This window comes from Erpetoichthys calabaricus, chromosome 11 (assembly GCF_900747795.2).
Source record: "Erpetoichthys calabaricus chromosome 11, fErpCal1.3, whole genome shotgun sequence".
NCBI lineage: Eukaryota > Metazoa > Chordata > Cladistia > Polypteriformes > Polypteridae > Erpetoichthys > Erpetoichthys calabaricus.
The window spans coordinates 57,435,122-57,447,823 of NC_041404.2; the positions used below are offsets into that span (position 1 = coordinate 57,435,122).

General features: G+C 41.0%; 1 protein-coding gene across 1 annotated transcript in view; it reads right to left on the reverse strand.

Annotated features, from left to right (window-relative positions):
• adamts2a (ADAM metallopeptidase with thrombospondin type 1 motif, 2a) overlaps positions 1-12,702 on the reverse strand; it is a 590,393-nt gene that overhangs the window by 106,047 nt on the left and 471,644 nt on the right. The window contains exon 6 of the mRNA XM_051934206.1: positions 10,842-10,998. Coding sequence (XP_051790166.1) covers positions 10,842-10,998 — 157 coding nt within the window. The remainder of the gene's footprint in view (positions 1-10,841; positions 10,999-12,702) is intronic.

Below are 12,702 nucleotides of genomic sequence, written 5' to 3' on the forward strand. Positions count from 1 at the left end.
CGATAGAAATTCGCCAGGCTGATACAGTGGAGCACATTGATAAAAACTCATTATTGTACAATGGCTTTCTCACAGCTTCATTTTAGTGTAACACTCCTATTCTGTATATTCAATTAATTATCAATATCATTCTTGGTGGCTCCACAATCCATACTAACCCCTACATTCTCTGCTGTTCTTTTTCCGTTTTTCTGTGGTGGCGATCTGCGCCACTGCCACCTGATCAGGGCACCATGCAGTCCCTACATCGATGGATGGAAGGCCGGAGGTCCACAAGACCATCATCATCAAATTCTTGAACGTGAAGCTTTAAAACCATGAGAACTGATTGAGATCATTGATGTTAGGGGGGCTGAGTGGTCTCGTGGCCCCTGCAGATTTTGTTTTTTTTTTTTCTGTCCTCCCTGGCCCATGCTCCTTACTTTATTCTTTGTTATTTAGTATTGTCTAATTTTATTTTTGTTTTTTATTTTTTTCTTTCTTCATCTTGTGAAGCACTTTGAGCTACGCCATTTGTATGAAAATGTGCTGTAGAAATAAATGGTGTTGTAAATTGTCACTAGTGTGAGTGTGTGTGTTTGTGCCCTGTGGTGGGCTGGCGCCTTGCCCGGGTTTTGTTCCTGCCTTGCGCCCTGTGTTGGCTGGGATTGGCTCCAGCAGACCCCCGTGACCCTGTAGTTTGAATTTAGCGGGTTGGAAAATGACTGACTGACTGACTGTTGTTGTTGTGACCACTGTAACACCTGACGTGAAAGGGTTTCGTCCAGCTTCTCTCATGTGACCCCACTTGTGACATAGGCCGGATTTATACTTCACGTGACGCAACGCATGCTGCAGCGGACACTCCTGCTATGCAAGCGTTGGACTGTTTACACTCGCGCACATACTTTATGTAAACCTGGAGGAATCCAGCAGGTGGCAGTGCGAGATATTATCACGGTCAGAACAGGTTTGGCTTCGCTGTGTTGTGAATTGCCTGGAACAGCCATTAAACTCCGATGACACCTTACCGCAATATCTCTGAAAAGGATGTTTAACGATTAAATCCATCAGTCCAGGGATTTGTCCATTTCAGCTAGCATTGGGCACCAGGCTGAAACAATCCCTGGACGAGGCATCAGTTCATCGCAAGGTGAATACAAGCACTCACATACACGCTGGCGTCATTTTAGTGTCACCAGATCTGCATATTTTTGGAAGGAAACCGGAGCTCACTGTGGAAACCCAGCAGGAAAACATGGAAACTGCAGGCAGGGAATACCAGCGACGTGACACCCTGCAAGACAGCAGCGGTAACGCTCCGCCACCGTGTCACCCCTATGCGTGTCATTATTAACAGTATTCATTATTTAAACTAAATTACTGATTTATCTGTAAAATGTAACATAGATACTTCAATGCATTTCATCATGAAAGTGATATCAAGTATAAATCGTAGGATTCTAAATGTGCAGAGAGTTGGAATATAACGTAACGTGTTCTGTGTGGTGATCTATTGCTGTTTGCCACTACTGTCAGTACCGGAAGAAGCCCCCCAAAAAAAAAACAGCACAGAACATGGTACGTGAGACTTTTAAAATGTATCGTGTCATTACGATCGGGAATATGTGACGCTTGAATATTAAAGCAACACGAATGCCTCTGTATGTCGGCATTTTGCTTCACCACATTGAACCATTCATCAAATTTCGAAGTGCGCACATCGATCCCAAAGCGTCTTTCTGTCACATGTAGATAGCAACCAGAGACTCTGACGTCACATTCCATCTTTTAGCACACTGTGCCCCCTGACTTTTTGCTGGTACTGCAACTTGCGCTCACATACGCTTTAATTTCTGAGGAACGCATGGCAGCCACGATGCGGGCGCGTACGCATTCTGAGCGTGAAGTATAAATGAGCCCTTATAAATAAGCAGCACAAACACTACTGGGCTGGTAGGGGGGTCGGGGTCTCCATTCTGATATCAGCTTCAATGTGGGCCACTCAAATGAAGAATCTCCTGCAAGTGGAGAATTAATTCAATCTGATTATTTGTGGGCACACGGTATGCAGCCAGGAGCTTTATCGTTAATCCCTTCCAATATTTTTTTAATGAGAACTACAGAGGTGGCATGGCAGTGCTGCTACTTCAGGGGTCCACCATTGCCTGGTACCTGTAGACGTTGCATGTTCTCTCTGTTTGCTCTCCATAGGATGTTTCACTTTTTCCTTTCACATCCCCAAAGGCATTCAGTTTAGGATAACTGGAAATTCCCAGCTGGCCTTGCATGAACTGGCGCCCCCCTGAATTATGCTTATTAATTGTTTCATTTATCTCCCGTACCTGATTGGTTTTCTTTTATATTATGGTTGGCAAGTATGGAGAATTCAAAGTTACTTTCACTTTCTATAGACTGTGCCTTTCAAAAGTCCTCAGCACCTTGGATCTTCTCGCGTTTCATTGTTAACCAACACTGAATCTGAGTGGATTTGATTTGACTATTTTTTGGCACAGAGACTCTTTAATGTTAAAGTGATTACAGATCTCAGCAAATTAATTACTCACATAAAACACAAAGGAATGGACGGCACAAGCATTCGTTTTAATGAATCGCCGTTATCTCTGATGCTAGCATGTCATTTAAATCGCACATTACAACACTGTCCAAGACATGTTTTTTTCCATCTTAAAAATGTCAGAATTTGAAGGTGTTTTCTAAATATGCAGGAAACTGGAAAAATTAATCCCTGACAACTGCAATGTGGTGTTCACGTTCTGCTCAAATTGTTCTTCATGCAGCTTTCATTTCACTCAAAATGTTGCTGTGAGAATCATCACAAGAACTAGAAAGTAGGAACTCATAACCTCTGTCCTCGAGTCCTTACACTGGCTACCAGTTAAGTTTACACTGCCAAAGAATGCTTAAGCAAAAAATAGACAGAAAAACTTTAAATGGGAGTTGTTTTGCTTTTATGTAGCAAAAGAATCTGCCAATGGGGTAAGCAAAATTTACTTGACAAGATTTCTTAAAGTAACCTAAATAATCGTGAATACAGATTATTTGATAATTTAATAATTCTTACAATAAGGAAAACAAGATTAAACGTCATGATATAAATACAGTATATACAGTGCATCCGGAAAGTATTCACAGCACATCACTTTTTCACATTTTGTTATGTTACAGCCTTATTCCAAAATGGATTAATTTTTTTCCTCAGAATTCTACACACAACACCCCATAATGACAACATGAAAAAAGTTTACTTGAGGTTTTTGCAAATGTATTAAAAATAAAAAAACTGAGAAGTCCCACGTACGTAAGTATTCACAGCCTTTGCTCAATACTTTGTCGATGCCCCTTTGGCAGCAATTCCAGCCTCAAGTCTTGTTGAATATGATGCCACAAGCTTGGCACACCTATCCTTGGCCAGTTTGGCCCATTCCTCTTTGCAGCACCTCTCAAGCTCCATCAGGTTGGATGGGAAGCGTCGGTGCACAGCCATTTTAAGATCTCTCCAGAGATGTTCGATCGGATTCAAGTCTGGGCTCTGGCTGGGCCACTCAAGGACATTCACAGAGTTGTCCTGAAGCCTCTCCTTTGATATCTTGGCTGTGTGCTTAGGGTCGTTGTCCTGCTGAAAGATGAACCGTCGCCCCAGTCTGAGGTCAAGAGCGCTCTGGAGCAGGTTTTCATCCAGGATGTCTCTGTACATTGCTGCAGTCATCTTTCCCTTTATCCTGACTAGTCTCCCAGTTCCTGCCGCTGAAAAACATCCCCACAGCATGATGCTGCAACCACCATGCTTCACTGTAGGGATGGTATTGGCCTGGTGATGAGCGGTGCCTGGTTTCCTCCAAATGTGACGCCTGGCATTCACACCAAAGAGTTCAATCTTTGTCTCATCAGACCAGAGAATTTTCTTTCTCATGGTCTGAGAGTCCTTCAGGTGCCTTTTGACAAACTCCAGGCGGGCTGCCATGTGCCTTTTACTAAGGAGTGGCTTCCGTCTGGCCACTCTACCATACAGGCCTGATTGGTGGACTGCTGCAGAGATGGTTGTCCTTCTGGAAGGTTCTCCTCTCTCCACAGAGGACCTATGGAGCTCTGACAGAGTGACCATCGGGTTCTTGGTCACCTCCCTGACTAAGGCCCTTCTCCCCTGATCGCTCAGTTTAGATGGCCGGCCAGCTCTAGGAAGAATCCTGGTGGTTTCGAACTTCTTCCACTTACGGATGATGGAGGCCACTGTGCTCATTGGGACCTTCAAAGCAGCAGAAAAGTTTCTGTAACCTTCTCCAGATTTGTGCCTCGAGACAATCCTGTCTTGGAGGTCTACTGACAATTCCTTTGACTTCATGCTTGGTTTGTGCTCTGACATGAACTGTCAACTGTGGGACCTTATATAGACCGGTGTGTGCCTTTCCAAATCAGGTCCAATCAACTGAATTTATCACAGGTGGACTCCAATGAAGCTGCAGAAACATCTCAAGGATGATCAGGGGAAACAGGAGGCACCTGAGCTCAATTTGGAGCTTCATGGCAAAGGCTGTGAATACTTATGGACATGTGTTTTCTCTATTGTTTTATTTTTTAATAAATTTGCAAAAACCTCAAGTAAACTTTTTTCACATTGTCATTATGGGGTGTTGTGTGTAGAATTCTGAGGGAAAAAATGAATTTAATCCATTTTGGAATAAGACTGTAACATAACAAAATGTGGGAAAAGTGATGCGCTGTGAATACTTTCTGGATGCACTGTACTTGTGTATAAGACCCGAAAAATCGATCATATAATCAGACCCTGACTTATACGCCCGTTCAAAAATGCGACACTTACCGTATATACTCGCAGATAAGTTCTCCTGTGGAAAAGTCGGGATTTGATTTCACAGTATAATTTCTGGTATTTTATAATATCGGTTGTATAATTCGAATGTGGCAAACTCACGCTATTGGTCCAAGAGATTATGATATGCTAAAGACCACCTGAGAGAGTAACCGCGGAGCACATGACCTTTGTTGTCTCTGTGGGTGCGGCAATCCGCTGTATCTACGTGTGCTCCTAACCTCTCTCTCTATATGTTGACCACACAGTAATACTCGAACGATTTCGAAGCGACATTTGCACTGTTTTGTGTTTTTTGTATCTCACACCCTCATACACCTTTACCGTAAGAGCATCCCTTATCTACAATGGAGCATTCAATCAGAAGAAAATATGAAGCTGGCTTTAAATTAAAAGTCGTTGAAGTGGTGAAAGAAATTGGTAACTGCGCTGCTGCAACAAAATTCAATGCATCTGTGAAACTGATGTGAGATTGGAGGAGGCAAGAAGATAAAATAAGTGTCGTATTTTTGAACAGGCGTATAAGTCGGGGTCTGATTTTATAATTTTATAGTTCCTACATATACATGAACATATACTGTAAATTTTTTTTTTTACATCTTCTTCATCTATGAAAGGCACTATATAATAGAATAATAGATAGATAGATAGATAGATAGATAGATAGATAGATAGATAGATAGATAGATAGATAGAGTGGTATGAAAGGCACTATATAATAGATAGATAGATAGATAGATAGATAGATAGATAGATAGATAGATAGATAGATAGATAGATAGATAGATAGATAGATAGATAGATAGATAGGGTGCTATGAAAGGCACTGTATAATAGATAGATAGATAGATAGATAGATAGATAGATAGATAGATAGATAGATAGATAGATAGATAGATAGATAGATAGATAGATAGATAGATAGATAGATAGATAGATAGATAGATAGATAGATAGAGTGGTATGAAAGGCACTATATAATAGATAGATAGATAGATAGATAGATAGATAGATAGATAGATAGATAGATAGATAGATAGATAGATAGATAGATAGATAGATAGATAGATAGATAGATAGATAGGGTGCTATGAAAGGCACTGTATAATAGATAGATAGATAGATAGATAGATAGATAGATAGATAGATAGATAGATAGATAGATAGATAGATAGATAGATAGATAGATAGATAGATAGATAGATAGATAGATAGATAGATAGATAGATAGATAGATAGATACTTTATTAATCCCAAGGGGAAATTCACAACAGTGGTATCATGGGATTGGAGCATGGAAGCTGAACCCTGTTGGGGTTCCGTGGCCACCGCCAGGGGGCGCCTGGACAAACTGTTGAACCCTTTGATACCCGGCAGTGCTGCTGGATGTAGGTCAACAAGCACCAGGAGCGCCTTATAAAAGAAGCCAGCAGCCACTGTTCTGGGAAGAAGAGTCAGGTGGGAGAAGACGAAGCTCGCCAGGAGGAGCAGAGTCGAGAGAAAAGAAGAAAAGGAAAGAAAGGAAAACTAAAGTGCGTGTGCTTGCACTCGTGTCTAACGTCTGTCTGTGTTGGTCTGGGGCGGTCTGATATTGTTGTCTTTTTATTTATTTATTAGTTTCTACTTTGTCTTTTAAGTACTTGAATAAATCTGTACCCTCATATGTGGCATTTGTGTATTTGGAGACTGGCATCATCTATTCTTGAGTGTTGTTATGGCACCCCCTGCCTGCAGGGGGTGAGGAGTGTGGTGCCAGTCGTTTGTACTGTCGTGTTGTATTTCTGTAGACTGCCCGTCTAGCTCTGTAAAGAAGATTACTTGTGTTCTGTTTTGTGTGTGGTATTTACCCCATCTTTTGACACCCATTGCACACCCACTCTAAATAGAAGGGGGGTCTCTTTCTGAAATGCCCTTCCTAAGATTTGTTCCTTTATTTTATTTTCCTACAAGATTTTTTTTTTGGGAGTTTTTTCTTGTTCTTAGAAAGTCAACGCTGTTGGGGTATCAAGAAACGGGGCCTATTAAAGCCCATGGATGCACGTGTGATTTTGAGCTATACAAGAAATAAATTGTACTAGTTGTTGTAGTTCTTGCTTGGCTGCACCTCAGGGCCTGGGCAGCTTGCAGTAATCAAGTCAATTATGAATTTCTTCATCACATCAAAGTGCGCTTCAGGAGAATGTCAGGCCCTCTGCACGAAATCTGACGCTAAACCAGAAATAGACCTTTTAATAGGATAATGAGCCAAAGCACACTAGCAGATCCACCAAGGAATGGCCCAGACAGAAGAAATGGAGGCTTATGGACTGGCCTGGTGAACGCCCTGCTTTAAATCCCACTGAAATGTCATTGGAGGACTTGAAATGGACAGAACATGCAAGAAAAACCCACAAACATCTTGCAGCTTAAGGAATGGAAGAAATGTCATTGAGTCGGTGGCATGGACTTCTTGGCAGTTATGCCAATACCTACAAAAAGTTGTTTCTGCTAAAGGGAGCAATACCAGCTTCTGAGGACAAGGGTGTGCGTACTGTTTTTGCAGCTGAAAATGACATCTATGAATATTTTTGTCTAACAAATGAGTGGAAAAATAAACAAGAGAAAAATAATAAACTGTCCTTGTGTTTTAATTCAAGTAGGTTACCTTGGTCTGTAGCCACTGTCTACATGTTCAGATATGTTGGAAAAAAGTCAACAATTTCCATGGGGTGTACTTACTTTTTCACATTTACATGACTGTATACCTCATTCTTACTTATTTGAATTACGGGTTCCAGTAACCCAGCGGCATTGGGCACAAAGATGAAAGAAAACAGCCCTGGACGTAACAGCAGACCACCAGAGGGCCCACTGAAGGTGCCAATTCAGAGTCAGCAGTTAAGTTAGAGCATTAGAACAATCTGGACAAGAAGAAGACCAAGAAAGCTCACCAGTCCTATCCACTTAATTTTTCCAAAATAACATCAAGTTACGAAGGTCCATAAAGTCCTCCTGTCCACCACACTACTTGGTCACTTATTCCAAGTGTCTGTAGTTCTCTGTGTGAAGAAAAACTTCCAAATGTTTGTGTGAAATTTCCCCTTCACAAGTTTCCAACTGTGTCCTCATGTTCTTGATGAGCTCATTGTAAAGTCACCATCTTGATCCACTGGACTAATTCCCTTCATAATTTTAAACACTTCACTCAGGTCTCCTCTTCATCTCCTGTAAAGGCTCAGCTCTGTTAATCTTTCCTCATAACTCATCCCCTGTAGCCCTGGACTCAGCCTAGTCGTTCTTCTCTGGACCTACTCTTGTGCTGTTTTGTCCTTTTTGTAGCCTGAAGACCAAAACTGCACACAGGACTCTAGATGAGGCCTCACCAGTGTGTTATAAAGCTGGAGCAGAACCTCCTGTGACTTGTACTCCACACATCAAGGCGCTATATAACCTGACATTCTGTTAGCCTTCTTAATGGCTTCTGAACGCTGTCGGGATTTATTAGAACAAGCCATTCAGACCCAACAAAGCTCACCAGTCCTGTCCAATGAATTCTTCTAAAATAACATCAAGTTGAGTGTTGAAGATTCCTAAAGTCCTCCTGTCCACCACACTACTTGGTCACTTATGTGTCTGTGGTTCTCTGGGTGAAGAAAAATGTCCTCATGTTTGTGTGAACAAGTTTCCAACTGTGTCCCTGTGTTCTTGATGAGCTAATTTTAAAGTCCCCGTCTCGATCCACTGGACTAATTCCCTTAATAATTTTCAACACTTCATTCATCTCTTCATCTCTCAACACCTCTTCATCTTCTTTTGCATAAACTGTAAAGGCTGAGATCTTTTAATCCTTCCTCATAACTCCATAAGCCCTGGAATCAGCCGTGTTGCTCTTCTCTGGACTTTCTCTAGTGCTGTTATGTCTTTATGGAGACCAAAGCTGCACACAGAACTCCAGATGAGGCCTCACCAGTGTGTTATTAAGCTGAACAGAACCTCCTGTGACTTGTACTCCACACATCAAGGCGCTATATAACCTGACATTCTGTTTGCCATCTTAATGGCTTCTGAACACTGTCGGAATTTATTAAAACATTAGAAACATTTAGATGAGAACAGGCCATTCAGCACAGCAAAGCTCACCAGTCCTGTCCACTGAATTCTTCTAAAATAACATCAAGTTGAGTGTTGAAGATTCCTAAAGTCCTCCTGTCCACCACACTACTTGGTCCCTTATTCCAAGTGTCTGTTGTTCTCTGTGTAAAGAAAAACTTCCTAATGTTTGTGCGAAATTTCCCCTTAACAAGTTTCCAGCTATGTCCTCGTGTTCGTGGTGAACTCATTTTAAAGTCACCGTCTCGTTCCACTGGACTAATTCACTTCATAATTTTAAACACTTCAGTCAGGTCTCCTCTTCATCTCCTTAAGGCTCAGCTCTTTTAATCTTTCCTCATAACTCATCCCCATGTACTCCTGATATCAGCCTAGTCGCTCTTCTCTGGACCTTCTCTAGTGCTGCTATGTCCTTTTTGTAGACTGGAGAACCAAATGAGACAGAACTCCAGATGAGGCCTCATCAGTGAGTTATAAAGGTTGAGCAGAACCTCCTGTGACTTGTACTCCACACATCAAGGCACTATATAACCTGACAGTCTGTTAGCCTTCTTAATGGCTTTTCAACACTGTCTGAAAGTCGATCGCTTAGAGTCCTCTATGACTCCTAAATTCTTCCCATAAAGTGTACTTTCAATTTTCAGACTGTATTCAAACCTCATATTTGTACTTCCTAGTGTAACATTTTTCATTTACTGACATTAAATTTCATCTGCCACAAATGTGCCCATGTCTATATGCCATCCAAGTCCCTCTGTTTGATTCTGGGGATTCTAGATGATCTGCAGTTCCACCTATTTTGGTATCATCTGCCAACTTAATCGACTTGTTATTTAGATTCCTATTCAAATCAATTATTGTCTGCATATTTAAAATAGTAGTGGCGCCATCACTGCCCCCTGCTGGATGCCAATCAACATCACCCAATTCTGATGAGGTTCCTCACACCATCACCCTGTGATTCCTGTGTCTGAACCAATTCAGCACCCATCTGCACACCACACCCTGAACTCCCACTTCTTTTAGTTTGATGCCCACCCTCTCATGTGGCACCTTATCATATGCTTTCTGATAGTCCTGATAAATAATATCATAAACTTCACTCTGATTGTATCCTTTTGTTGCTTCCTCATAGAATTCCAGCATGTTGGTAAAACACTACCTCTCTCTTTTGATGCCATGCTGACTGTTCAGTAAAACTCCTGTTCTTGCCATGTGTTGCTCAATCTTTTCCTTAATAATTCCTTCCATTAAGAAAAGTCCACACAGACACTGGGAGAACATGCACCAGAGTGTGACATTTGGAAACAGGATCAGTTCTAATCAGTGGACCACCAAACCTTCAGTGACACACAAAAGAAAAACATTTAGCTGTGAATGTTTGCACAAAACGATGCATTAGACTCATTAGGGTGGCAGCCTGACAGCACTGGTGGCAAAGAAGCATGACGCCAGTCCAGCATGGGACCCGCTGGCAATGCCCATTCAGGGTGGCCAGTTCACCTAACCTTGTACGTCCTTTAAGGATGTATGTGGAATGGAGAGAACATGCAAAGTCTGCAGAGAAAATGGCTGGGCAGGGCATTGGAATCCTGCTAGGTATTGGAGCCATGCTGGCATAGCTCTACTCACCAGGCAGCAAATGACTTCTGAATGTCTAAGTAAAGTGACCCAAATCCGGGTCATGGGAAAGCTGGAGTCAATCCCAGCTGGACTATTTGACTACTTAACTAGTTAACAGTGATAATGTATCCTTGATTGTGTGATTTCTTACGGTTTTTCCACTTTTTAGTTCATACAAATCAAGCCCCTCATAATTTTTTGCCAACAATAACCCTTCCATACGGGATGTTCTTTTATTTCTGCTGCCCTGAAGCTTTTCAAATCAGTATATTTGCGTAGTCTGCTGATTAAACAGTACCTTGCATTCCAGAAGGACCAAACTCTTGCCTGGTTAGGAATATGGCATGGTCGTGGTACTCCTCGTGCTCGGTATCCGGCTTCTGCTGTAAGTAAGCCCAGCGACATACGTTTTCCAGACTCTGGGAGGGATTCCCGACCTGAATTAAACTTGTGGACTGCAAAAAAAAAAGAAAAAAGAAAGAAACAAAAGAAAAACAGGAGTGACTGATGGGGTCCATATGAAGTAAAGAAGGACTTGTGACCCCAATCCTTCTGCCCCTATTTGGAAGGACTTTTCCAGCATTATAACTGCCTTGTTACCTAAATGTTTGCATAATTATATCAGTTTAGAAACTTGAAGCTGTTGTGAACAATAGGGGGCAGTCTTGAGCCATGCCAGAACAAAGGATGATGCAATGATAATGCTTTCCCATTCTCTCTAGATGCAGATTTTTGTTCCAACAGGTTCCTCAATCAGTTTGTTATTTTTACTTCTAAGTGATCCAATAGATGCCCTTCTTCCTTAATAATAATAATCATACATTTTATTTATATAGCGCCTTTCCCATGCTCAAGGCACTTCACAGAGTTTAAGATAGAATGGCAGCATATACAGTATATAGCATTGTACAAACCAGATAAATAAATAAAGAAGATTAAGACAGTAAATTCAGAGAAAAAGCCTAACAGACACCAAGGTTATTATAGTTAACGAAAACTAAAATCAAAACTGAAACTATTAATAAAAAAATATTTTCGTAAACTGAAATGAAATAATTAACAAAACCTAAATGAAAAACTAAAACTAAATGAAACTATTAAAGTTGCTGGAAAGACTAACTGAAACAAAATAATAATTTACTAAAATATTTTTCGTTTTCGTTTTTGAATGAATATTCTTGCCGTTAGTCTTTAACCCTTGTAAGTTTTAACTCTTAAACAGAAAGTCATCCACCACAAGCCGCCCACACATATTCATCCAGTGAATGGCAGCTGGTGACGGAGGGCGGCTGTTCACACAGCATTTGCGGTGACAGAGCAAGCTGAGTGCGGGTGCGTAAAGCGTGTGAAATAGAAAGCGATTTGCGTTCCGCCTTTCTCTGTGCTTGTATATCAAGATGTAATTCAAATGGCTGAAATCAGAATGTGCTGGTCAACAAAACATTTACCATATGGACAGAAAAATCACGAGTGAGTAAAGTTTCAGTTTATTTCCCAGGTGTCTGCTTTTTGTTGACAGCAATTCACCTGCCACTTCGCACTGGAGAAATCGTGTTTACTTTCTCATATACGAAGTATAGAGAAAGTATAGTAATCATGAAAAAATTGGACCTCGATATTTTGATGATTCTTAACATTATAATACTAGCCAGCGTCCAACAATACTGTTTTTTGGAATTGTGTGTGTGTGCACGCGTGCGCATGTGTGTGTAAACACTATAAAACTCAAAAACGCAACTAGACAGATGGATGAAATTCGGCATGTGGTTGTTACGCCACAATTATAGATCTGTATTAACTTTTGGGCCAAATCCATCACCCGGAAGTGGTACTTTACCTGAACACATACTCGATTTTTTTTTTACAGCTGCAGAGTCCGATTTATTCAACTTTACTTTTATAATAACTGTTCAATATATTATTAATTGGATTTATTGTTGATGGTTCCATAATGTACATAATATAAAAATATAATCATTGTCTTGCGGTTTACTCCTCAAATATCCATCCCCATATCTGAGTTTACAAGAAAGTCGAGGGGAGAGCACTCCCGGTTTTTGAAAATAAAACGGCACTGATCGAGAGACTGACTAGGCCATCATACAAGACTTTGCTTTAAAAACATTGTTTAACAACGAAGCGATACAAACAAAGGTAGA